This window comes from Panthera onca, chromosome B1 (assembly GCF_046562875.1).
Source record: "Panthera onca isolate mPanOnc1 chromosome B1, mPanOnc1 haplotype 2, whole genome shotgun sequence".
Classification (NCBI taxonomy): domain Eukaryota; kingdom Metazoa; phylum Chordata; class Mammalia; order Carnivora; family Felidae; genus Panthera; species Panthera onca.
In genome coordinates, this window is record NC_138342.1 from 2,294,903 (window position 1) to 2,321,007 (window position 26,105).

Consider the following 26,105-nt stretch of genomic DNA (forward strand, 5'->3'; position numbering starts at 1 on the left):
GGCTTTGTCACTTAGCGCACTGTATTTAAAGGTCTTTTATGGCGCTGGCGTGCATGTACCGTGATTTGTTCTTGGGATTAGCGGGTACTATTCCCTTGTCTGGGTGACAACAGCTGGCTCGTCCATTCACCAGGTGAGAAAAGGCAAATTGCAGTTTGAACAGGTTTCTAACCTGTAGAATATTTTAGACCGGTTCCCTTGTAAATCCTGAAGTGTGAAAGGAAAAGTTGACACATTCCAGAATGTTCTCGTCCTCGTGTGACCTCTGTCTCCACTAAGCTCTTTGCCGCCGAGGGAAGGAGATTGTCCTCACACTTAGGCCGGGGCAAGTTTGTGGGAGTGGCAACAAGTGTGTGAAGGGTTGTGGCGGAATCGAGGGTTCCGAGTGTGTGATTCCCCTGGGCTGAGAAAGAAAAAGACCGGCTTCCCTAGAGGGGGTGAATTTTGCAGACCTGCTCTCTGCCGGGGCCTCGGTGAGTGCGCGCTTCCCTGGTGACTCGTGAAACACGGTAGGCAGCTCGTGTGCGTGCCGGCGCTGGGGTCCCCACGGCGGCTGCCTTGTCCGGCGCGGTGGCCGAGAGCCTCGGCGCCTGAGTGCCCATCCGCCTGCAGCCTCGGGCCGGCCTTAGCCTTTAGGTCAAGCATTTGGCGGTTTGCCTGTGAGACCCTCTTCTTTCTTTCGTTTTCCACGCATGCGCTGCCGTAGCTCAGAGGCCAGCGGCTAAGAGCGCACGTCACACACGCGGTGGGGGTGGCCGTCCCAGAGGCGTCAGCACGCCTGTTGCTCCTTCCAGGAGACGTAGTCTGTCCAGTACGAAGTCACTCGGCCCCCAGATGTCCGGAGAGGAGGGGGACTCCGACGCGGCCAGTAAACCCGGAATGTGCAACAGAGAAATAGTGCGGCGGGGAGCTCTCATTCTCTTCTGCGATTATGTCGTAAGTCGGGAAACGAGGGGTGTGGTGGGGCAGGGGCAGCTTCCGCGGAGCCACCTCCTGCCACCCAGCCACCAGCTCGGAGACCACAGGACCGTGGACCGCAGCGAGCGTTGGGTCCTGCTCCGGCTGGTCGCGGAAGGAAGGTTTGTCTGCAGGTCCCGTGCCTCTGGCACCTGGTCGGCCTGCCTGTGTGATAGGAACGAGCCGAGAGTGTGACTTTTGAGTGCGGCTCTCCTACGAGGTTCGTCATCTGTGGGAAGGGCCTTAGGGACCCGTTGCTTCATTTTAAAGTCGCTTCCTGGGGCGCCTGGGGGGCTCAGTCAGTTGGGCCTCCGAGTTCGGCTTAGGTCACGATCTCACGGTTCGTGGGTTCGAGCCCCTTGTCGGGCCCTGTGCTGACAGCTCGGAGCCTGGAACTGCTTCGGATTCTGTGTCCCCTTCTCTCTCTGCCCCTCCCCGGCTCACACTCTGTCTCTCTCTCTTTCAAAAATAAATAAATGTTAAAAAAAATTTTTAAGTTAAAAATTTCCTGGTTAAATGCCATCCGTTTTATTTTATTTTATTTTATCTTTTATTTTACTTTATTTTTATATTACGTTATGATATTATTTTGTTTTTGAGTTTATTGATTTTGAGAGACACAGAGACAGCATGAGTCGGGGAGGGGCAGAGAGAGAGGGAGAGAGAAATCCCAAGCAGGCTCCACGCTGTCAGCGCAAAGCCCAGTGCGAGGCTCAAACTCACCAATCGTGAGATGATGACCTGAGCCGAAACCAAGAGTCGGATGCTTAGCCGACTGAGCCACCCGGGTGCCCCATATGCCGTCCTTTTCAAAAAGATAACATTTGCGGAGTTGTTGGCCATCAAATGAGCGTCACATGTTTCATAGAGAAAATTGATAAAAACCAGGGGTGCCTGGGTGTCTCAGTTGAGTGACTGACTCTTGATTTTGGCTCAGGTCACGTTCTCACGATTCATGGGATTGAGCACCTTGTCAGGATCTGTGCTGACAGCGTGGAGCCTACTTGGGATTCTCTCTCCCTCTTTCTCTGCTCCTCTCCCCCTTGTGCACACTTTCTCTCAAAATAAACATGAAGAAAAAAGAAGAAAATTAACAAAAACCAATAAACAGAAGAAGATACCATCTCCTTGTAATTGCATTACTCAAAAAACCTGTTGTGGCATTTTGGCTGGAATTTGGTGCTTTTTCTCTCCCAATACAGAGCATGTGCACGTCTTTGGCACTAACATGGCACCATGCACGTGCTGTTTTCACACAGCAGAGGGCATGACATTCTCAGTCGGAAAGGAAGGGGACTCTTTCAAGGAACTAGTTGTCATCAGAGAGATTTTTCATTGCTACTCACTTTCTTTACTTACATTTGTTACGTTGACATAGTTTTTCTATCTTATTCTACTTTTGAGAAATAATTATATAATGCTTTCACAGAAATGTAAGAAAAATACAAATTTTATAAACTAATGCTATCAAGTTATCCCCCATAGAAAATATTAATCAGTAACCATGTCAAAGAATTGTTCTTATTTTACAGTTTCTGCCTAGGAGGATTATGAATTAAGATGAAAAAGCAACATACATATTTAAAGATGGGGAAGAAAAAGGAGGGGGGGGGGGCGCCGAAGTGGCTCAGCCAGTTAAGTGTCTGGCTTCGGCTCAGGTCTGATGTCACCGTTCGTGAGTTCGAGCCCCACATCAGGCACTGTGCTGACAACTCAGAGTCTGGAGCCTGCTTTGGATTCTGTGTCTGCCTCTCTCTCTGACCCTCTCCTGCTCACACTGTCTCTCTCTCTCTCTCTCTCTCTCTCTCAAAAATAAATAAACCTTAAAAAAATAATAATAAAAAAGTAAAGATGGATATTTATTTCCTTACAAATCTTAAGTTTCACCCCTTAATGTCCATGTGGAATTTGTTCATATTTTGGATTCAGGCGTTCTGTCAAAACTGTGACAGTTGTGGGAGCCCTTTTTCTCCAGTGACCTGTCACAGGATTGGAGAAGGAGAACCGGAGAACACTCTCACTCTCGTTGGGCCAGATGGAAGCCCGGACAGAGCAGGGCCTGCCGTGCATGGGAGTGTCTGTCACCTGGTCTCCTGCATCACGGCTCGGTCCAGTCACCTGAGGGCAGGGCGATGTCGGCCCTGCTGTGCCCGCTGCCCTGGGGTCACTGGTCCATGGCAGGCGCCCGTTGACCCCTGTAGCCCTGGGCCTTGCTCCTCTCTCCCCCTACCCCTTGGCCGGTGTCCCTCGGAGCTGTGCTGGAGTGTCACATTTCCCTGGCGGGGTCTGACATCCAACAGCTTTGGCCACATCGTAGGGTTGAAGGCAACGGAGTCTGTGAAGTGAGCTCCGCCCCTGATGATCATTGGTGGTCAGACACTGGACATTTTCGGTGAAGATCATAATTTGGAATTTATTTTCCCCTTCCTACGTCTTGTGGCCTTTTCTGTGGCATCAGTATCCGTTCTGTGCTTGTCTACTTGGAAACGAGTCTTTCACTGTCTTTTTTCCTCAGTGTCAGAACCTACATGATTCAGAGCACTTAACGTGGCTCATCGTGAATCATATTCAGGACCTGATCAATCTGTCCCATGAGCCTCCCGTGCAGGATTTCATTAGTGCTGTTCACCGGAACTCCGCCGCCAGCGGCCTCTTCATCCAGGCAATTCAGTCTCGTTGTGAGAACCTTTCGGCCGTAAGTCTCTCTAGTGACGACTGTTGCCAGTCGGTTTTTTTCTCTGCCTTAAACACGTACCGTCGGAACTTTGAAACTGCTGGTTTCCAGTTGGCAAAATCCTGTGCCCTTGCGGCTTTCCTTCTCCCCACCTCCAGCCCACCACCCTGAAGAAGACGCTTCAGTGCTTGGAAGGGATCCACCTCAGCCAGTCGGGCGCCGTGTTAACACTGTATGTGGACAAGCTTTTGTGCACCCCGTTCCGAGTGCTGGCTCACATGGTCGACACCCTTGCCTGTCGCCGCGTGGAGATGCTTTTGGCCGCAAATTTGCAGGTACTAGAAAGACACTGAGACCGATTTTTACTGAGAAGTTAGCAGAGCAGGCAGAGCAGTTGGCTGGTTTTTTCCTCCACAGGCGTAGTCTTCACATGGCCTCTGAGGGAAACGTGTACAAGATGTGTAAATTCCTTGTGTGCCTGACACGAGTGCTGCCTGTACTTTCTACTCGTAAACTGTACACGTTACTCTTTGCTTTTTAAATCAGCGCAAGGTTCTTTGGATTCATTACGTGCTCACGTGTTATTGTCCACTGCAGAGCAGCATGGCCCAGTTGCCGGTGGAGGAACTAACCAGAATCCAGGAATACCTTCAGAGCAGCGGGCTGGCTCAGAGGTAATGCGACAACCAGGCGTTCCTTGCTTTTGGATATAAAGGCTTCGATCTGTAAGGGGATAAGCTCAGGACGAGAGGTCGATGTGCCTTGTAGGTGAGTTTACTGCAGAAGGGCCTTGAGAGAAGGCCTTCCTAAGTGACACGGAATGGGACTCACTTTATAAAAAGGGAGATGAACAGACAGCACTGTGTCTGCCGTCGGAGCAGATACGCCTGCGTCTCCTTGGCTGCCTGAGAGGTTGTACGTGTTCACCAGGCTGTGACGGAGGACAGGGTTACCCGCCTTATCTTCGCAAAACCGCAGCGTGTAACCCAACTGCTGCGCAAGAGCGGGCCTGTCTGAAAGACGTTACCCAGTTTTCGTTGCGCAACAATGATATTTGCGTCTTGTTAAAATGTTACCTCTGTGTGGTATTTATCACCTGATTTTGTTGCATAGTCTTTTAGAAGCCTTATCAGAAATCCTGACATCTGTTAAAGATTTCTTCAACTAAATAAATAAAATGTTTTACCTTTAGATTTTACCTTTTGCCCTCCACAGGGGGGAAGGCGTGTGCCTGTGAGCGCATGCGTGCGTGTGTGTGTGTGTGTGTGTGTGTGTGTGTGTGTGCGCAAGAGGGACAGAGACAGAGAGAGAGACAGGGAGAGAGCCAGAGAGGGAGAGCGGGAGGGAGAACGGGGCAGAATGCCTGTGCTGTGGATCGTTGCCGGTGTCTTCCCTGGGGAAGGGGCCTAACCAGGTAGACAGCACACGGTTTGGACGGACGTGCAGTTTGCTGGGCCGGTCATACTGTCATTTGCATCATGAAGTCGTTGCTCTCTTAGCAGATAGCGGAAGGTCAAACTATTATTTTTTGGTTCTAGATTTAGATTTCAGACCAGATGAGGAAGATTATATACATATCTTGTTCAGGGTGAGGTGCTTCTTCTATGAAGTGAACATAAATTGGTATAAATTTTATCGTGTTGGGAGAATCAATGGGAGATTTTGTGCACTTGGGTCTTAGAATAGATGATCTATTTTGCATTTGTAAAGACTGCTCTTATTAGCTGTTGAACCATGTATTGCCTGTTACGATGTTCGAGTATAGATGAAATGTCTGCAAAACGTTGGTGGGGCATGAACCGTGCTGTTAAAAATAAGCCAGAGCCTGAAGCTGCATCACCACCTGTCTGAGCATTGTTGAGGCAGCTCTGAAGAAAACGGGTCACGTGTGTCGCATCCTGCTTTAGGAAGCCGCCGTTACTTCTTACCCGTGAAGCTGTGCTCTAACCCCCCGTGTGGTCCTATTCCAGACACCAGAGGCTGTACTCCCTGCTGGACAGGCTTCGTCTTGCCACCGCACCGGGCTCCCGTGGCCCTTCTCCTCCAGTCACGTCCCACCCGCTGGACGGGGATGGGCCCCTGGCACTGGAGACAGTCATTCCAGACAAAGTAGGTGTCTGGCCCGTGTGTGTGTGTGTGTGTGTGTGTGTGTGTGACACACAGGGCCCGGGCACTCCGTGCTCCCGTGAGCCTTTGGCAAATCCAGAGGGTGCAGCGGGGCGGCTCAGGCAGCGGGGCGTCCTGAAACGTGGCGTGGCTCCCGAGGGCCCTCTGCCCGTCCTGCTTCTTGCTGGCAGTGGGCGGGGTCCCATCACTGACAGGATGCCTGAGGTCCAGCCCAGGTCATCAGCAGGAAGTGTGGGGTGAGAGAGGAAACGCTGATTTGGGACACTTCTGGCGTCAAGCAGAGGGGCATCGGCACGGTTAGCAAGTGGGAGGCAGGGGAGGAGTGGCCGTGGCCCGCGTAGCCCGAAGTGCCTGCCCCCCTGGCCTGTCTCCCTCTCCTTAAACCTGCCGACCTGCGTGCTGAGCTCACCGTCCCAAGGACCCTGGTCCTTGCCGTCACCCTTAGTACTCAAACTGCAGAGCCGGGGACCATTTGGGGCCTCGGCAGATCCTTGGTACTCTGTTTTCTGGAGGGAGGTCAGCGTAGATGTGAACTTGGATTTTGAAAACTCGTAGCCCAGGCACAGAGTGGCAAAGTTCAGGCCTCTACACTCAGATTCGATTTGTTCGGAGCCTCTGCTGCACTGGCCTTGGAGAGGAAGGAGCGAGGCAGACACCCCAGTAGAAGGTGATCAGAGCATCCCCAGGCGAGGGGTGGACAGTGGGTGAGGGCACAGGGAGGAGGGCCTGCTGGCCCCACACTTGAGCTGTTAGGAGGGCACTGGAATGTTCACCGGGTAAGGGAGGAGAGGCTGTCCAGTAGGTAACGGCAAGTCCAAAGACAGCCTTGTAGCAGTTCCCGTGGAAAAGGCCTGTGGTTTGGTGAGCAGCCGCACGGCCACCTAGAATCCGGTTTTACTGAAGCTGCATTCACGGTCCATCTGGGGCCCCCTGTCCTTTGGTCTGGGGCCACAGGATGTGAGGGGCAGTGATCACAGAAACAGCGCATGTTCAATAGAGTTGAAGCCCCTGCCCAACTGCATGGCGTTATCCTTTTTCTTCTTCCCAGGACTGGTACCTACGTCTAGTCAAATCCCAGTGCTGGACTAGGTCAGATTCTGCGCTGCTGGAAGGGGCAGAACTGGTGAATCGGATTCCTCCCAGTGACATGAGCACGTTCATGATGAACTCGGTACGGTGGAGAGCAGCAGGACGCCAGCAGGATGCTGGACTGGCTTCATTGTCACGCGACTGACTTAGGACGTGTGCCACTCACTCTTCTGCCTTAATGGCAGAGACTCTGATCCAGACAGGATGGAGCATGGGAGTCTCTGGTCTAGGTGGGACGGGACATGGAGAGACTAACCCATTCCGGGGAGAAATTAGGGAGACATTAATCCAGACGGGGCAGGACGAGGCGAGACTCTAACCCAGACGGGGCATGACGAGGGGAGGCTCTAACCCGGGGGTGGGGGGCGCAGGACAAGGAGAGACTCTGACCCAGACGGGCAGGACACTGTTTCAGCCACATTAGAATCCAAAAGGAAGTAAATTGTGTTTAATTCAACTTTTCATGCACTTGAAGGAAATAGGTTCTCTTAGATTATTGTCTGTTCCCATTGCATATTCTCATAGTCATGAGGAAAGGTATTGAAATGGTATAGTACATGATTTAACTGACTCTCATGGCATTCCGGAAATTGATCTTCGGTAAGGCCCCTCCCCTTATGTTATGTAGTGAGGTCCTCTTGCCCCCACTACTTATAGTGAGGGCCTTGTACCTCTCCTACATACAGTGAGGTCCCTCCGTTACTTGTAGTCAGGCATTCCCCAGCCCCTCACTAGATGTCACGAGGTCCCCGTCCCCACCCTTGATGTCGTGTAGGCATGCAGGCAGAGCTGACCCAGGAGGCCCTTGCAAAGCATCCGAGTCCCCGTCCCAGCTCTTGGGCAGGTCCTGTGAGGAGTGGAGCCCTCCCCTTCTGTATCATCCACAGCCTTTGCTTCCTTCCCAGACTTCCTGGGACAAGCAACTGACTAAACCTAGGTGTTTCGGTGCTGCCTCAACATGTACCAGATGGGAATGCAGAGCAGCAGGGGCCTGGGGGGCCGGGAGGGTGGCTGCGTGCAGGGTGGGGGGCCTGGGGGGCCGGCAGGGCAGCTGCGTGGAGGGTGGGGGGCAGCAAAGGATGGGCTGGGTGAGGAGGAAGAGACTCAGGGTAGAGGCCACACAGCAGTCTTTGACTAAGTGCTGATTTTTCATTAGTCTGACAGTAGGTGCTACGTTGAAAAAACAGAATTGGCTCCAATCAATTGGCTGAAATCATTTTAAGCTCCATTCAGTGAAAGCTGATGTGCTGAATAAATTTGATGATCTATTTATTGAATTTTCCAATTCAGTAATTGGACTTTTAATAGCTTTAAAGGTTCTAGCTATAGCAGAAATTTCAATTTTGGTCACTGATGATGACCTAGCTTTTCTGAATGTTACCTAAAATAAGATGAATATTCTGCCTGAAAATTGGCCCCTAAGATCCTTAAATGGTTTTTAAAAATTGGCAAAACAGTACAAATTGATACTTGGTCATAAGAAATGCTATTTTTCAACCACCATCATGGCTGTTTTGACTTATTTCACCTGCTTTTGAACATACCTTTTTCAAACTTGGTGAATGTGTGGTGTTTCACTGGATTTCTTGGGTGCCTTGTCAGCTTCGTTTTGTATTTTTATCAATTAAAAATTATATGTGTTAAATTTTTTATTTCAAACAAATCTGAAGGTATAAATGATGTAAAATATTTCTTTGATAATAAAGTACCCCAAAGAGATCAGAAATAAACTTCACCGAGCATATGGTACTTATTACGAAAGTAGACTACTCTTTAAGATATTTTTTATGGGGCGCTCGAGGGTGTTCTCTCAGAAATGTTCGCATCGTCCTTTCTTCTGTGTGTTTTTCTTGCCTGCTTGAAAGTGTGTAGTTGTTGTTACTGAACCTTTAACGTCCTGATTCAGGAATTCAACTTAAGCCTGTTGGCGCCGTGCCTGGGCCTTGGCGTGCGCGAAGTCTCCGGAGGCCAGAGGAGTCCACTTTTCGAAGCAGCTCGCCTGGCGACTCTGGACCGTGTGACCGGCCTGGTGCAGCAGCTCCCTGCCGCCCACCACGTTTTCCAGCCATTCCTGCCCGCAGAGCCCACCGCCTACTGGAACAAGTTGAATGATCTGTTTGGTAGTTAAAATAGAAACTTCTTTTATTTCTTAAACGTGCTGCAGAGCCAGTACCGTGCTTTGCACTGAGTCACGATACGGTAAATACCGTTGATCTAATAAACTGAGAGCACGCACAGAGGTGACTTGAGAAACAGTGCTGGGACCCCTAGCTCTGGGTGTCTCGGCATGTTTGCCGATCCTTGGCCCAGCCCTGGAGGGGCGCTGAGACAGGCTCTGAGGAAGGTGCATCCCGAGTCACGCGTGGAGTTAGGTGTGGGTGCGGATGTGCTTCTGAGCTGCGGGTGCCTGCAGATTCTCGGAGAACGGCGTCACTGCCGTTCACGAGCCTCTGCTGGAGTTGCGCTCACCCCCAATCTTGTGTTTTAGGGGATGCTGTGTTGTATCGCTCCTTGACCACTCTGGCCCGGGCTCTGGCCCAGTACCTGCTGGTGTTCTCCAAACTGCCCGGCCACTTGCACCTTCCTCCTGAGAAGGAGAGGGACACGGTGAAGTTTGTGGTCATGACCCTCGAGGTAAGAGGCAGCCGGGGAAGTCATTGTTTCCGTGCTGAGGGACTGTCACTAGAGAAGTCGGGAAGGCAGTTTTGTCTATAACCTGGGAGCTGTGCCGTCAGGCAGGCTCCCCCTCTCACAGAGACACTAACTACAGGTGGTGAAGCATCACACCTGTCACCTGCTTAGAGCACGTTCACATCCCCCGATCGTGCTGCTTCCTCACAGGTGCCTTGGGAGATTGACAACACGGTGCTTCCTGTCCCTACCTTAGAGCCGGCCCTGGAGAGCTGGGCCTGGGACCTGGACTTCCGCCCACAGCTGTCTCCCCCTGCGTGTCTGGGGCGAGGGCGCAGGTCATAGAGGAGGGTCTGGTGGGGAGAAGCAAGGGTCACTGGAGAGATGGGCAGAAACCTGTCAGGGATCTCCCAAACAGTGTTGGAAGTCACGTGCTTGTGTGTAGACCTCTTTGCTTGATTCTTTTTTTTTTTTTTTTTTCTTTTTCTTTGCTTGATTCTAAGATGCCTCTCATTTCACGACAGATAGCCACTAAATTTATTTTTCTAGGGAAAAGGAAGCACCACTGATGTAGTGTGGACCCTAATTTAGATAATCAAAGAAAAATAGTCTGGGAAAATTATTATGCTTTAAATTGAGAAATAAACCTGGACATTTCAGCCACGGAGAATTAAACACTCTGTGTTGGCACTTACAGTCACCCCTAAAATGTGTACATGATGAGGGTGTGTTACCTTTCCATACAATTTCTGGAAAACAGTCTAGCCTACATCCGTGCAGCCGGAGACCTGAGCTGTGTCTCTCAGCCGAAGCAGGACACGGCTGACCCAGCGTCATCTCCGCCTGCCGCTCACAGCAGGGAGAGAGAGAGGTGTCAGGAAGGCACCGTGCGGTCGTTCGTGAAGGGGTGAGCAAGCACCCGCTTAGAGGCAGGCTGAGTCACATGGCTGCTGATCCCTGTCCTCTGGTCTCAGGGTGGCGAGCAGGCCGGCAGGCAGTACGTCTCAGCGCGGAGTGATCGCTGGCCACCGCAGTCCTGTGCCTGCTGCATACGGGGCGAGATGCTTCCACGCGTCCGCTCATTCAGGCCTTACTGCAGTTCTGGGACATGGGCTCTGTTATTCCCATTTTGCAGGCGAGGAGGGCAAGGCTTAGAGAAGTTGGGTGGCTCGCCCGGGTTTACCCATTAGGAGGTAGCCAGTAGACGTTTGAACCCAAGCCTGGCCGTGTCCGAGACCCACGCTCTCAGATTCAGCCTCTGACTACGACACGGGCAAGGCCTGCCTGTGCCCTGGGAGCCCCGAGTAAGAAGACCTTGGCCTGGAGGCCATGTAGCCAGCAAAAGATTTCTTTCTTTCTTTTTTGAGTTTTTTGGGTTTTTTTGTTTTTAACATTGATTCATTTTTGAGAGACAGAGAGAGACACAGCACAAGTGGGGGAGGGGGACACTGAGAAAGGGAGACTCGGAATCCCAAGCAGGCTCCAGGCTCTGAGCTGTCAGCACAGAGCCTGATGTGTCAGCACAGAGCTTGAGCCCACGAACCGTGAGATCATGACCTGAACTGGAGTCGGACACTTAACCGACTGAGCCACCCAGGCGCCCTGGCCAGGGAAGGATTTCTAGAGAAGCCTACAGAGGTGACGGAAAGAGGAGCAGCGAGATCAGGGTGGCCATTTCGGCAGAGGAGAGCCCCAGGCACTTTTGGGAGCAGGTGGTCAGGCACGAATGTAAGGGACTGGGCGACGGGGGCCCATTCCTCTGGAAGGGTGTCACGACCTGCTAGCCTCTGGCGCTTTGGACAGTTCTCTGAGAGCTGGGGGTCGTTTGCTCCCTGACAGCCCGGAGACAGGAAGGAAGCAGGTCTGAGCCGTCCGTAACACTGACCCTCCCCTCTAGGCCCTGTCGTGGCATTTGATCCATGAGCAGATCCCGCTGAGTCTGGACCTTCAGGCAGGCCTGGACTGCTGTTGCCTGGCCCTGCAGCTGCCCAGCGTCTGGAGCGCACTCTCCTCCCCAGAGATGGTGACCCACGCCTGTTCTCTCATCCACTGTGTCCGCTTCATCCTGGAAGCCAGTGAGTCTGTGGCCACAAGGGCTTTCTCTCCTTTCTCACTTGCACCAGTCATCAGCTCTGCAGATCGAGTCGCAGACATTTATTTGGTACCACCTGTTTACCAGGTGCTAAGCAAGGAATTGGGGGTGAATTGGTGAATAAAATATGAGCCTTGTGTTAATCTCCAGTGTCTTGGATTCTGCACTAGAATTAAACTGGAATTTGCTTTTGTAGTCATTTTGTTTAGATTTTAGAGTTCCAAGTTTCATAAAAAAAATATTTCCAATTTTATGTCCCTTTGATCTCTGGTCCTAGCTGACTGTTTCATGCTTTTAGTCCCAGATGACCATAAGATTTAATAAGATTACATTAGAAAGATTGTTTTCTGTTATAGTCAAAATGCTTGTTTCTATAATGCATTGTAATACTAATATATTATAAAATAAAAGTGACTTATTCTTTTCAAGGAACAGTGTCCTTAACAAGGGTCATTACCCAGAGTTTCTTAAAAATTGGACATTATAGTTTACATGTTAGAGGGTGTTTTGAAGTTTCATTGTTTAAATTGTTTTCATCTGTGCATTTGTAGTCAACTTGAAAACAAAGATCTAGGGAGCAATTTTTCAAAGCCAGACTTCTTGGGGATTGCAGTGATGCTCTTAGCAGTAATGAATCACGAGCTGTCTGATAAAAACCTTCAGGGCGAGAGGTGGCAGACTTAGAAATCTCCACGTAGAAGTCGAGTCCTGAGCGTTGTAGGCTAGCCCAGAGGCTAATAATACCCAAGGCTGGTACTGTCGAAAATCTAGGCCTCGTTTGACTTAGTCTCTCACCTTGAGATGTTGTAAAACTATGCAAATGTGACATCTTGAATAAAAAGAAAGAGTAAAGTTTGTTCTCTTGTGATTTTAGTTGTGGTGCAGCCTGGGGACCAGCTTCTTAGTCCAGACCGAAGGATGAACACCCCAAAGGCTGCCAGAGAGGACGAAGTAGATTCAAACACACAAAGTAAGTCTCAAGACCCACTTTTTTTCTTACCCTGTTTCTTTGGGGTCTTGAAATTCATGAATAAAAGAGACTTTTGAAATGCTAAGTGTGGACTCTTAAAACGTTACTTAGTTTAGCTGCACTCTGTTGCTTCTCTCTAGTTGCTTATCTCTGGAGCGTAGTTTGAGGCTTCACCTCGCGTGTGCTCTTTCCCCTGCTGGCGTGCTGGCTCTGTCCATCTGGCCTCCTTGGTCCCCCAGACTCAGCTGGGGCGTCACCCCCCAGGGAAGCCCTCCGGGGTCCCCACAGCCACTCCTCCCCACCTAGCGCTTCCGTCCTCTGCAGGGCCTCCTGCTCTGGTCTCTCACCTAGACTCTGAGCTCCCTCAGGGCAGGGGCTCTGTTCCCTCTCTGTGTTCTCGCCTTTGTAAACGCTCGACAGATGTTCCCTGAGTAATGAATGGGTAAGTGGAATTGCTGAGAAGCTCGAAGTTAGTGGAAATACCCACGTGAATGATAGGTGACCGGAGTGTCTATTTCAGCCGTGTGTTGTGGTGGATTTTTAAATGAAATTTACTGCTCTTCCTACAAAAAACATGTCCACATCCCATTTATTTACAGCTTTTCTAGATTTAAACGGGACCGTTCTCATCTCTTAATTCGTCTCTCACTCTTTAAAATGTGGTGAGACAGATTGGGAGGAAAGCTCTGGGCTGAGCGACTGCTTGTCGCTGGGGGGACCTCCACGCTCCCGGGGCTGGGCCGGCTCTTCACCCAGAGGCTGTGACTGGAATGCGGGCCTGCAGCCCCTGCACAGAGATGGGAAGCAGACGCCCCGGCTGCGGGTTCTTGTCTGCCCCTTTCGTGGAACACTCTCCCTTGGAGTACGAGAGTCTTAGCCATATTCTGGCGGCTTAAGAAACCTGTTTTTTTCAGAGGGGCACCTGGGTGGCCCAAGTGAGTTAAGCGCCCGACTTCGGCTCGGGTCATGATCCTGCGGTTCGTGGGTTCGAGCCCCGCGTCGGGCTCTGTGCTGACAGCTGGGAGCCTGGAGCCTACTTCGGATTCTGGGTCTCCCTCTCTCTCTCTGCCCCTCCCCACTGCTCACGCTCTGTCTCTCTCTCTTGCTCTCGCTCAAAGAAAAATAAACATTAAAGAAAAAACCTTATGTACTTCAGAGCAAGTACATAAATGCTTTCTTATTGCCAGCTTTTGTGCAGTCCCAGGTAATGATGGCATTTTCCTGTCGTTAGCTTTGAGCACGCTGGTTTTCTAGTTACCTGTTCAAGGCTTTGTAATTGTCTAACCATCCAGAAACAACGGTGTTTCAGTACACAGCCAAGCTCTTCTCCAAGTGTTGACCTCAAAGCTCTACAGTTCTGTCAGCTGTCTGGGATTTCATGATTTCCTGTTGATAATGGGAGGGGTCTGCAGACACTCACTTCCCTGCTCAGCCGCTTCCTAGCTGAGTGACCTTGACCAGTTATTATCCAGTGCTTCCGCAGCGAGGCTACGGATGACACTACCCTCGGGGTTGGTGTGAGGATGAAATGAGTTAACCCATGTTAACAGCACCCAGAATAAGCGCCAGTCTTGTTATAAGTGCTCAGCAAATGGCACCACACTTTTCATCACCACGTGAATTTCCATTCCTCAAAATACTTCAGGCACTTCAGGGGGTCGAGTCAGAGCACACAGGCCCGTGGGCTGGAGCATGCTTAGTTTGTGGCGATTGTGCCCGTTCTCCATGGCCCTGTTTAGGCCGCTTACACTCGTCCTGGCCAGAGGAAGAATGACAGGATGATGCCTCTTAAGGGGCTGCTGGTCAGGGACGCCCAGCTGGCTCAGTCAGTAGAGCGTGCGACTCTTGATCTCGGGTTAGTGAGTTTGAGCCCCATGTTGGGCATAGAGTTTATTTACTTTTTTAAAAAAGTATTACTAAAGACAGCTTTGTCTCTCTTAGCTTGGCACTTGACTCCATAATCCATAAGCCCAGTAAGAATCCCTTCTTCTCCATATGAGGAAGTTGCTTAGCCTTTCCAGCCTCAAAACCATGGGTTATGTTCACGGACAGCCCCAAACATTCGTCAACTCAGCAGATGATTTTTTGGCACATACTCTGTGCCAGACTCAAAGTGAACGAGAAACTGCCTGCCCTCGAGGTGCCGTGGTCCTTACCTCAGGCCGTGGGGTCTGCCTCAGCATTCTGCCTTGGGGGTTCTAGGGTGGGACTTGGCATCCCATCAGAATACCCCCCACCAGCCTGGGAGAAGCCCTGATGTTGTGCATCATGATTTACATCATGGTTCCTTGCACGCCAGCTGGGAGAGGAGTGCAAGCACCAGGGAGGGGCGGCTCCCCCGGATGTCAGCCGGCCGACACGGCCGCGTAAGTGCAGGGTGGGCAGGCGGGCTGGGACCGGGAGCAGGAGACAGGTTCAAGACGACAGTCCTGGCAGTCGTGTGCAGGCTTGCACGTTTAGATAGATTTGAAGAAGGTAACACCTGTAGACCTTCAGCGAGCGACTGGAGGCCTAGCAGGCTCTGCGTCTGTGGCTTGAGCAGCTGGCTGTAGGGTCGTGCCTTGTGCGGTGGGGGGGCGGGAGAGTCAGGAGTGGAGGTGTGGGTTTGGGATGTGTTTTGACAGAACAGCCCTCTGAACCACGGTGTTTGTTTAGACCCGGCCTATATTACCGCAGCCTGTGGGATGGTGGCAGAAATGGTGGAGGCTTTGCCGTCGGTGTTGGCCTTGGGCCATAAGAGGAATAGCAGCACCCCAGCGTTTCTCACGTCGGTGCTCAGGAACATCATCATCAGCCTGGCTCGCTTACCCCTCGTCAACAGCTACACGCGCGTCCCCCCCCTGGTGAGTCTGGTCACTCCTTGGCGGAAAACCGAAGTTAACGAGATGCGTGGGCAAGCCCCTGGCTGGGGGCCCCTGGGGGGCGAGAGCAGACGTGGACCCCTCAGGTGCTTCCTCTGTGGTACAGAGCCTTTCGTGGCGTGCGCTCAAGGCGCCTATCTGATTTCCTTGGGCGTGGTGTCCAGCGGTCGGTAGCAGAAATGCTGGGTTTTCCAAAATGGGGTGAGGCATGACTTCGAGCAGTAAGACTTCATCTCCCGCCAGTCGGTACTTCATGTTGGATGTGATTGGCAGGGAACTAGACTCCTTTGTTTAACGGTAGACCAGAAGTGCTACCCCTCGGGTACTTCCCTTTAAAAGCAGTCACCGTCTGGTGTTACTCAGCTGTTTCGGCACAGCCGCTTTTGGGTCTCCTCACGCCACGTTGTCCTCAGGATCAGTTTCGAGTCGGTTTTAACAGGGACTCTGTCCCGTGGAATAGGAAGGACTTAGTGTGAGCAGTCGAGGGTTGGTGGTGGCCACATGGCCTCTCCCTGGGGAAGCTGCCTTGGCCCTCACAGCCTGCCCAGATAAGGAGTTGGGTGACGGGGTGAACACGGCAGGTCAAGGTGAGCCGGGAGGACCGAGAGGAAAGGTGCTTTCTCGGCAGAGGAAAGGTCTCTGCCCAGAAGGAGCTTGTGCCAGTGGGGCACGGCCTAGTGCGTGTGTGTGCGAGAGAGGGATTCTGGGTACGCTGCACCGAGGGAGCACGTGGAGGGAAGGGGAGCCGGCCCCCCCCCGGCGGCCTGTGGTCTGCACGCAGGACGTTACCGTAGGTCTTGAGACAGCTGCACGTCTGGAGAGGAACGGGGGACACTGTGGGAGGCGCAGTCCCAGAGGTCACTGTGTCTGGAGTAGAAGCCACAGTGTGCCGGCACGGATCCCGTGCTGTAGGGGGGCTCTTCGGGCAGGGCCCTGAACCCGCAGGGAGTGGTGGTGAGGAGGGTGCAGCGAGCAACTTAGCGAGACGGGGGAGAGAGACCCGGCGTCTTCCCGAGGTGAACACGAGGCACCAGAGCCGTCAAGGGCTGGCTGTGTCTCTGAGGCCCCCACGGGTGGGCCTGAGGAATCCGGAGCTGAGCCCTCGGCCTGGGCGCCCCAAGTCCTCTTCGGCTTTGCCGGAGCGGTCAGCTCAGCTGGCGGGGGGCTCGGCCGCTCCCGCTGCCAGGACTGCCTCAGGTCAACCTCGGGCCCACCTTCCGTTCGCGGAGTTTAGAAGTGCGAATGGCATGGCTTCTTGCGGCTGCTCGCCGGTGAACGTTCTACGTGCAGCCTAATAACTCCTTTATCTCACACACCAGCTCTGGGGGGGAGGGGGCCCCTGCCCGCATGTGATGATGACCCGGGCACTGCCAACTCGGGCCCTCTGGAACCTGACTTCCCGAGCTGCCAGCCTGGGGAGCGGTGGGGTGGCAGCTGTTAGGGGGAAGGGGCTGGGTCAGGTTGGGGAGCAGGCAGGTTGGGGAAGGGGCGGTCAGAGCGGATAAGGGGCACACGACGGGGAAGGAGATCCTCAGACAAAGCACGGGAGCTGTTTTCCCAGGAAGGCGGTGCACTCGCTTTCGGGAATGTGTGCACACGCGGTCAGGGGGCCGCTGGCCTCTGGAGGGAGACCGTGCTTAGAGAGATTGTACTTCATGGTGTCCTCGCAGCATGGCTGTCCTGACTTGACTGGGGTCCCTTTCTTTTTCATCTTTCAGGTTTGGAAACTTGGATGGTCACCCAAACCGGGAGGGGATTTTGGTACAGCGTTTCCTGAGATCCCAGTGGAGTTCCTCCAGGAGAAGGAGGTCTTTAAAGAGTTCATCTATCGCATCAACACTCTAGGTAGTCCGGATTTCTCTTTCAGAAACGGTAGACCTCAAGGCGCGTTCTTGCCCGTTTCTTCTCGGTTATTCCGTAAGGAGCTGGGGCAGGATGTGATCGTGTGTGAATAGTGCATCCTGCAGTGTGTATAAAACTGTCACGATGAAAAATTCCTGCCAGGTTGGTGTGGTATTGGGTGTGGCGGGTGGGGGGCGGGGGGAAGGTTAAACGCCAAGTTTTCATACACCAGGCTTCTTTGGAGTCAGGACCGGCGCCTGGTGATAGATGATGTGCGGCCCAGTTCGGTCTGTGCCCCGCGCTGCTGTCCTGCCTGGCGGGGGCGGTTTTGTCTCCGTGTGCTCTTGTGTGGTCACTGATGCCCTTCTCTCCGGTGCAGGGCGAGCAGGCGGGGCGGGGTGGAGCCAGCACGGCCGAGCAGGGGGAAGGTAGACTGCGTTGTGTCAGACAGCACGGGACTCTGGGTGAAGGGGGCAGGTCACCTCCACCTCCGGGACCCCTGGCTTTGTCATCCACGGTGTCAGGACGGATTCAGAAACTAAGAGAGACACTCCTAGAAACTCAGTAAATCGTATCAGTACTTTCCCGGTCAGGGTTCCTGCCCGCTTTCTGCAGCACGGTGGAAGTTACGTTTTTGTCCCCATTGTGCAGCGCGACGTGTGGTCTGGTGAGAGGGTCGTGATTGGTAGATCTGGAGTGTTTGTCTTTTGAGGCGGGTGTGGACATCTGCTTGCACGATGGGCCCGCCCTTTGTCTCCGGCTTCTGCGCACTTTGTGCTGCTTCTGATCCCAGAAGGTTCAGGCAGCCGACACCCTCTCGCCTCTACTTTGGTTTTAGTGAAGCAGACAGTTCGTGACCCTGTCCAGAGTGAAACCCAGCGGTGACCCAAGACCAGAGCCTTGGGAAGCTCAGTTTCTTTCCTCTCCTTGGAGGTAGTTACCAGGCAGCCTCCTGGCCACCCTGTGTGACATCCGTTCCTTTTCTCAGGCATCTTCGTGCCCGAATTGTCACTCAGACCCCAGACAGCTCCACGGTCTCTTCCTGATGTGGCCTTTGCTCATGCCTTTTTTTGTGTGCTTCCTGTTCCTTTCCCGTAAATCGATGGCGTAGGCCTCTGTATCTCCAGCAGCCTCACCAGGTCAGGCTGTCTGCCTCCGCTGCCCCTCTGAGTCACCCCGTCTCCCTCCGTATCCACTTCTACCAAGGGGATCCTGGAGGTTGATGCTCTGGTTTTCCTGCCCTCGGCACCCCCTCCCCGTCACTTGTGGCCCTACCACCAGTGGCACGGCCACCCCCACCTGGCGGGTCACGAGCGGGAACAGGCAGCGCTCGGCTCTCGGACACGAGCACTCCTCACGCGCTCCGTGAGGGCCGCCGGTGGCGATGCTGCTTGTGGGCGGCCCGCCAGATGCGGCGCCCCAGCAACGTTCCATCCTTTTTTAATCTGCCGCTCTTCTGAGATGGGGTCAGAGCAACCACTGCTTCTACGTTTTTAGTTTGAGCAGCTTTATTGAGATGGAATCCCAGAGTATGCACTTCACCCACTCCCAGCGTGCGGTCGGCGGTCTGCTGTTCGTACGGGGTTACGCAGCCCGTGGCCCAGGGCGCTGGTCTGACTTTGTGGAAGACTTGTCAGCCCTCTGTAAGCAGGGCAGAAGCAGTTCTGAATCCGACCAGGGTAGCCCGCGGGGACGTCCCCACATCTCCACAGCGGGGGGCCGAGAGGGTGCCTGGGCCGAAGTCCTCCAGTGCCGCTTGCTCGCGTGGCCTCAGACGTGTGCCTCCGTGTCCTCGCTGGTGGCGTGGAGCTGGCAGTGTGGCGGCATTTTGGAATTGGCGTGTGCGGCAAGGGGGCTGCTGTACGTGGTGCCCCAGGGCAGCGTCTGGTCAGGCCCAGCTGCCCCTTCACATCTAGGAGTCTGGGGAGCGGGTAACCCTCCGTCTCACGCGACGTTTACATTCCTAGGGTGGACCAGCCGCACCCAGTTTGAGGAAACGTGGGCCACCCTCCTCGGTGTCCTGGTGACTCAGCCCCTCGTGATGGAGCAGGAGGAGAGCCCGCCGGAAGTAAGGCCGCGTGCAGGCCCGTGCGTCCACCGGTTGGCACACGGGCAGTTACAACAGCTGACAGATTGTTTGTGGTGGCCTAAAGAAGGGCTGCACGCTCGTTTTCTTGGTCTTGTCTGTAGAAGACTAGCCAGTTCATACTAGACTGGTGTTGCACAACAGGAGCAACCCCCCCCCCCCCCCAAAGTCTGAGTGGCCTGGGTTCCCAGTGGGTGGAGTACAGTTCATCGTAGTGCATTACATGTGAAGGGTCAGTAAGGTCACACCCTTTCTTGAAAATATTTGTGAGTTCTGTTTATCAGTATTCAGGTACAGTGTGGAGGTTGAATCAAATGAAAAGGCCCGTTATAAAGACCACGTACGCGTGTGTACCTGCGTCATTTGCAGAGATTTATCAAGCGTCTTGGAATGTCAGGGGACCTTATGTTACTATAATGTTAGCAAAAGCCATGTTCTGATAAGGCAAAGCCTGAGATATTGAAAGTCACGGGATAGAAGTCCCTAATTCTGCTAGAAGGTGTGGTACAAACTTGTAGAAATGAATGTTCAAAGAGTAGACATATGTCAGAAATCCAGATTGTCTTTTTTTTTTTTTTTTTTTAACATTTATTTATTTTTGAGAGACCGTGCACGAGCTGGGGAGGGGCAGAGAGAGGGAGGGAGACCCAGAATCCGAAGCAGGCTCCAGGCCCTGAGCTGTCAGCACAGAGCCCAGTGCGGGGCTCGAGCTCATGAACCGTGAGATCGTGACCTGAGCTGAAGTCGGCCGCTTAACCGACTGAGCCACCCAGGTGCCACCAGATTGTCTTTAAATTCATGTGTAGAATTAACAGGTTGTCATATGCAAAGTCCCTAAAATTAGTGAGGAAATTTCAGGGCAATTTCTTAAAAAGTAATTTGTGTTTGGAGATTTGTATCTATAAGAGACCTTGTTTTGAAAGGTGGACATTTGCCCATTAGATTCGTTTCAAGTCACAGGTGCGTGTAGGCTGTGGCATCAGGGAGGTGTGTGCCCCCTAGCACTCGGGGCTCTTCCCCGCAAGGCCACGTGGCCTGAGAACCATGGCCTCCGGGCTCTGTGGGCAGGTGGGTGTCTGGCCGCTCGTGACTTGGTAAAGCGTGGACTCTCCTTCTAGGAAGACACGGAGAGGACCCAGATCAACGTTCTGGCCGTGCAGGCCATCACCTCGCTGGTGCTGAGTGCGATGACTGTGCCCGTGGCCGGCAACCCGGCCGTGAGCTGCCTGGAGCAGCAGCCCCGGAACAAGCCCCTGAAAGCTCTCGACACCAGGTGAGGCCAGCGAGGCGCACAGAGTGAGCGGCACCTCCTCCCCGGGCCCTTGCCCTTGTTGCCAGAATTACAAACACGACACTTGGGCGTGTTGCTTGCTGCGAGAGGTGCAAATCCAGAGGTGATCTGGTGACCCGCGGCAGTGAGGCCTGCGTGTTCAGGACGGACTCCGGCAGAGCGAGGGCTAGCCCAGGGCACGTGGACAGGAATCGCCTCAAAGGAAGTGCCATTTGCTGTAGCGGCGCCTGTGTTTCCTTTAGGCAAAGCTGGAGGAAGCCCCGAGGTTTTTGGCTTTTGAGGTTTCGATGGAAGGAAAATACCGTTTTTAACCTTTGTTCTGAACTTCAGGTTTGGGAGGAAGCTGAGCATTATCAGAGGAATTGTGGAGCAAGAGATCCAAGCGATGGTTTCGAAGAGAGAGAATGTCGCCACCCATCACTTGTACCAAGCCTGGGACCCCGTCCCTTCTCTCTCTCCAGCTACTACAGGTACCTGTGGGAGGACAGGCCATTCGTCCCCGGGCCGGGATGAGAATGTGCCCGAAATACTAAAGAGGGGGCTGCGATACTAAATGTGCTGCCCTAATTCATGACCACGAGTGTTGCTCAGGACCAGAGAATTTTATCAGCCTTGCAGAGCTCGAGTCTGGTACTGAACCGGAGTCGTGTCTCTCCCCAGTCAGGCCATTGGAAGCAGAACTAGTCACTTACGTGAAAAATCAGAGTCCATCAGTGATCCCCGTGAACCTCCAGCTTCTTGGGAGAGAGCACCGTGGCAAGGGCAGGCCGCACCCTCCGAGGGCCCCTTGGGGCCGGGCGCCCCTGAGCCCGAGCTCTCCGTCCCTGGCTGCCGTCCCCTCCCCCAGCGCTGCGCCCGCTTTGTCTGCACCGCAGGCCGTGTGCCTGCCCCTGAAGTGGGCGCTCGAGTTTGTCACCCTGGCTTACAAGACGAGAATTTTGTGTGCACACGTTTTCTGTTGAAAAATGATATTTTAGCGCAGCGTTTTTGTGATCCCCTAGTTAGTTTATTTTAGGAATTGTTAGATCCTGCGATTTTAGGCACCTTAAACGCTTTACCCAGAAAATGTTCTGTGTAGAAGTGTACTTACTGGGGCGTTGAATTAAAGTCAGGATTGTGAACTTGGGTGGCCATAGATCCAGTGAGGGTCATGCCCACCGGGAGAAAGAAGTGGCCTCACCCGGTGTCACAGGAAGCAGGAGAGAGTAGGTGCCAGGAGGAGTGCCAGCGCTCCAGGAGCCCTGAGCAGAGCACGTGCTTCCAGGGCAAGGGGCCCAGGAAGCCTCTTGGAAGACGGCGTGTTGATGCTCGATCTGGCAAAGGGTTAACTAGGGGTTAGCCAGGGGCAGGGGTCGTTTGTTCTGGGGTGTGGAGAGTGTAAAAGACTGATTGTGGAAAAGATGGGTCGGTTGAGTAGGGGCTTCTGCCCGCACCCCACTCTGGTGGGCACAGCTGGACAGCCTGGGCACCAAAGCAGGGTCCTGGGAATTGTTGCCCACTGACGTGGTCCGGCCCCCAGAGCAGAGCGCCCGCCTGCTGGGCCATCGCCCCATCTGCAGCTGCTAACTGGTTTTTGCAGCTCAGGCCCCAGCCAGTTCCCCTGCAGAGTCCTAAGCTGGTTTGTTCCAGAGAAAAAGTGATCATTCACTATTGCCCCGCTGGCTCTCCCAGCTTAATGGGCTATAAAATGGCAGAGAAGACCCCAGAGACCCTCCGGGCTCTACAGAGCTGTGCCATCCTGCCAGCGTGTCTGGGCAGGCGCTGCCAGGCCGACGCCACGCAGGGCAGCAGTCACGGTGTTCTCGCCCGCAGGTGCCCTCATCAGCCACGACAAGCTTCTGCTGCAGATCAACCCTGAGCGGGAGCTGGGGAACATGAGCTACAAGCTCGGCCAGGTCAGTCACACCCACGTGGCCTGTCACGTCCCCCAGCTCTCCTCGCCGTCCCTTGTCAGCCTTGGATTCGGGCCATTTAGTACATCCAGAGGAAAAGGTTACTTGTGGTGTTTAAATAAAAAGAGCGTTTTTCTTTTATCTGTTCCTATATGCTCTACTCCGAGGAGGATTTAAAGGGTCTCATGCACGTACTGGTGTAAGCGTGTGCAAAGGTAGCGAGACGGTGTGAGTTCGACTTCGGTCCGGGGCGTCACACAGGCGAGAGCGGCACGCGTGGGGCGAACACAGAGAGGGGCCCGTGCTCTGATGGGCCACCAGTTTCGCCACGAGTGTCCCAGCTGCCAGCTCAGAGGGAAGTGTGGTCCCATAGTGCAGTGTGGCGGATGGGCTGGCTCTGGGCCCCAGGTGACGGCTTACTGGGTGGGTCACCTTGAAGTATACTCGGTTTTCCCGTCAGAAAAACAGGACAGTCACGCATATGCCAGTGACGTTGGAGGAGCTGGGGAACAGGGACGTGGCCCCTGGAGCTGTGAGGGGGTGTGTGCTGGGCGGAAGGACTCGGTGTGGCAGCCTCGTGGCTGCTCTGTCCCCGCCGTGTCCTCTCAAACCTCACTGGGCTACTTAGCAGGTATGCGGGGCTGTTTTCTTGTTAGCTGTTGTCGCGGAGGACGCTGGTCAGAGCAGGGTTTGGAAATACCGGTCTGTCCCGAGGGCAGCCCCGTCCCTTCGGGGCACAGGCTTGCAGCAGAGACCCCAGGCCTGCTCTGTCCCACCCTTTCCTGCCCACGCACGTTCCTCTATGATCAAGGAGTCACAGGCAGGCCGTCCGAGCTCTGTCCCTGCAGAGAAGCTTCTGTCCCTGAGACAAGCCGAGGTGATGGAGCTCAGTGTCATTTCTACGGGAGTGTTTCTGAGGAGCAGGCTATGAGTGAGCAACGTTGGCTCTTGGGGTGGCGCCTGACCTTATTCTGGTACGCTGACGTTTGCCCGGCTGGGTCCTTTCTTCGGCACCTGTGTTCACGTCTAGCCGCCGAGAATTGAGTGTAGTGCGTTCACCTGGGGCTGAGCCCTGAACCCACCCTGCCCTGCTAACAGGCCGGTTGGCTCCCGAATCCCTCCATGCTGAGCCGTCACTGGCTGTTGGGGAATGAGGGGAGCAGGGGGCCACCCTCTCTCAGAGCTTAGAGATTGCTTGAGGCCTTGCAGCCCCTAGTCCGTCTATGGTGGCCACCTCCAGCCTGCCCTCCTGTTGCCAGTCCCCCACGGCGGGTGGGGTCGGAAGGGGAGATGGCTGTCCGTGCAGAGTGGGAACTGGGGCCGGTGTCCCGGATGGTGGTGGGAATGCAGCACACGCTCGCTGGCAGTGTGGATGCCATGCCACGTGCCGGAGGGCCCCCTCGTGAACAGAGCAGACGTGGGAGCACGCTGCCCTGCCGGGGGGGCGGGGGGGGGAGGGGCACCCCGGCGGACAGATCGACTCCCGTTCCCAGCACTGCTGCCGCCATCCCCACCCAGAACAAGCACGGGAAGGGCACGGGGGTCTGCAGCTCAGGGGACCGACACCCGTGCCCTGACCGCTGAGCCCTGTGTCCTTGTCTCCTGAAGGTGTCCATTCACTCCGTGTGGCTGGGGAACAGCATCACGCCCCTGAGAGAGGAAGAGTGGGAGGAGGAGGAGGAGGAGGAGGCCGACGTCCCCACGTCTGCATCACCACCCACATCGCCGGTCAACTCCAGGTTTCTTATCTGCCGTTCATTTCAAGCGATTTGAAATTTCCCATCAGCCATTTGATGTGATTGGGGCACCCCTTGAAACAGGCCTTTCATCTTGCGTACTCTGCAGGAAGCACCGGGCTGGAGTCGATATCCATTCCTGTTCCCAGTTTTTGCTTGAATTGTATAGTCGCTGGATCCTGCCGTCAGGGTCAGCCAGAAGGACCCCCATCATCCTGATCAGCGAAGTGGTCCGATCTGTAAGTCTGCCTCCCCCGTTGCCCCTGCACACGCGCACGGGGCTCGTGACGGCACACACGCAGGCACGGGTGTTCGCACGTACACGCCAGTACGGACACTGCACGCTCACGCAGAGTTCGCGGTCTCTGGGAACCCGGGAAGGAGCTCTCGGGGTTTCACAGATGCAGGGTGATCCCGTAGCAGCTCTCCAGCCGGTGGAGCGGCCGTTTCCGAGTTTCCAGTCCGTGGCCCATCGATGCCCTTTTCGGTACAGTGGAAGTAGTGCAGGAGCGTCCCATCGTACCACGGCTCTCAAGGCCACGTTACGTAGCCACGTTTGTCTCCACAAGGGTCTGTTTCTTAAATGTCGGGTTTGTCAGAAGAGAGTTGTGCAGACAGTGCCACCACCACACCCCCTTTGAGAGGCTCTGCTGTGGAGCCGTCGTCAACTGCGGACCCAGGCTGCCGCACGCGCGGGGACCCCAGAGAGTGGGTCACACCCGTCAGTGTTTACGGTACCGGAAGTGAAATCTGTGGGGTTTGCACACGGCTCCTCGTGAGACGCCGCGTCAGCATTTTTACCATCGTCTGGCGAGAAGCAAGCAGGAGTCTGAAGCTGAAGACCCTGGGTCCCTGTTTCCTGCCCACTGACCAGCTACCGCCCACCATCTGCGCGGTCTCTGCGGCACGGGCTTCCCTCACCTAGGCCTCGGTGGCACCTCTGCCCGGTACCTGCAGGCGGGAGTTTTGAGCCTGGCTGTTCTCAGTTCGCACTTTCTAAGGCTCTTAAGTTATTTTCCATTTGGTCAAGTTGAGAGTTTTAATAATTTTATTTTTAATTTGTAATAAAAGTTTACAGTTTGATTTTTTTTTAATCAATAAATTACAAGCACCTGTAATACAGGCCTTTTTGTAAGTTATTAATCCATTTGAAATAACAGTGATAATTTTTGAGGTTTGGGTTTTTTTGTTTGTTTGTTTTGTTTTTTACGTTTATTTAATTTTGAGAGAGAGATTGAGCCAGGGAGGGGCAGAGAGAGGAGACACAGAATCTGAAGCAGGCTCCAGGCTGTCTGCTCCGCATTCAGCCTGATAGTACTACGAAAGGACTTTGAGAAAACACCGCCCTGTGGTCAGAGGAGAACAGAGGTGAAAAGGCGGATAAGGGTCTTTTTTTTTTTTTTTTTTAAACGTTTATTGATTTTTGAGACAGAGAGAGACAGAGCATGAACGGGGGTGGGTCAGAGAGAGAGAGGGAGACACAGAATATGAAACAGGCTCCAGGTTCCGAGCTGTCAGCACAGAGCCCGATGCGGGGCTCGAACCCACAGACCGTGAGATCGTGACCTGAGCCGAAGTCGGACGCTTAACCGACTGAGCCACCCAGGCGCCCCCGGATAAGGGTCTTGATGTTACCACAAAAGTGGTTCCGACCTTGAGAAACCCGGGAGGTCCTCCAGGGTCCACCACGTCCACCTTCTGAAGGGCTGCTGTGGCGACTTGCGGAGCCCCGCTGTCCTCCGGGGCCTCTGAGGAGGGGCAGCGTCCCTAAAGAGCAGACACGCACTCGCCTCAGTGACGCTTATGCGTAGGTGGTGTCATGTGAAGAGTGAACAACAGAGAACTGAACATTTTGGG

At 53.9% G+C, this 26,105-nt stretch overlaps 1 protein-coding gene across 2 annotated transcripts in view; it reads left to right on the top strand.

The window, feature by feature from the left end:
• The window catches only part of HTT (huntingtin), a 149,749-nt gene that overhangs the window by 112,225 nt on the left and 11,419 nt on the right, over positions 1–26,105 (top strand). For both annotated transcript variants that reach the window (XM_060655518.3, XM_060655519.3), the window contains 18 exons: positions 795–936; positions 3,473–3,652; positions 3,790–3,966; positions 4,229–4,305; positions 5,602–5,740; positions 6,807–6,929; positions 8,754–8,967; positions 9,336–9,481; positions 11,376–11,553; positions 12,445–12,540; positions 15,196–15,383; positions 17,120–17,246; positions 19,211–19,311; positions 20,448–20,602; positions 20,951–21,090; positions 22,433–22,515; positions 24,121–24,251; positions 24,358–24,487. In XM_060655518.3, coding sequence (XP_060511501.2) covers positions 795–936; positions 3,473–3,652; positions 3,790–3,966; positions 4,229–4,305; positions 5,602–5,740; positions 6,807–6,929; positions 8,754–8,967; positions 9,336–9,481; positions 11,376–11,553; positions 12,445–12,540; positions 15,196–15,383; positions 17,120–17,246; positions 19,211–19,311; positions 20,448–20,602; positions 20,951–21,090; positions 22,433–22,515; positions 24,121–24,251; positions 24,358–24,487 — 2,527 coding nt within the window. The remainder of the gene's footprint in view (positions 1–794; positions 937–3,472; positions 3,653–3,789; positions 3,967–4,228; positions 4,306–5,601; positions 5,741–6,806; positions 6,930–8,753; positions 8,968–9,335; positions 9,482–11,375; positions 11,554–12,444; positions 12,541–15,195; positions 15,384–17,119; positions 17,247–19,210; positions 19,312–20,447; positions 20,603–20,950; positions 21,091–22,432; positions 22,516–24,120; positions 24,252–24,357; positions 24,488–26,105) is intronic.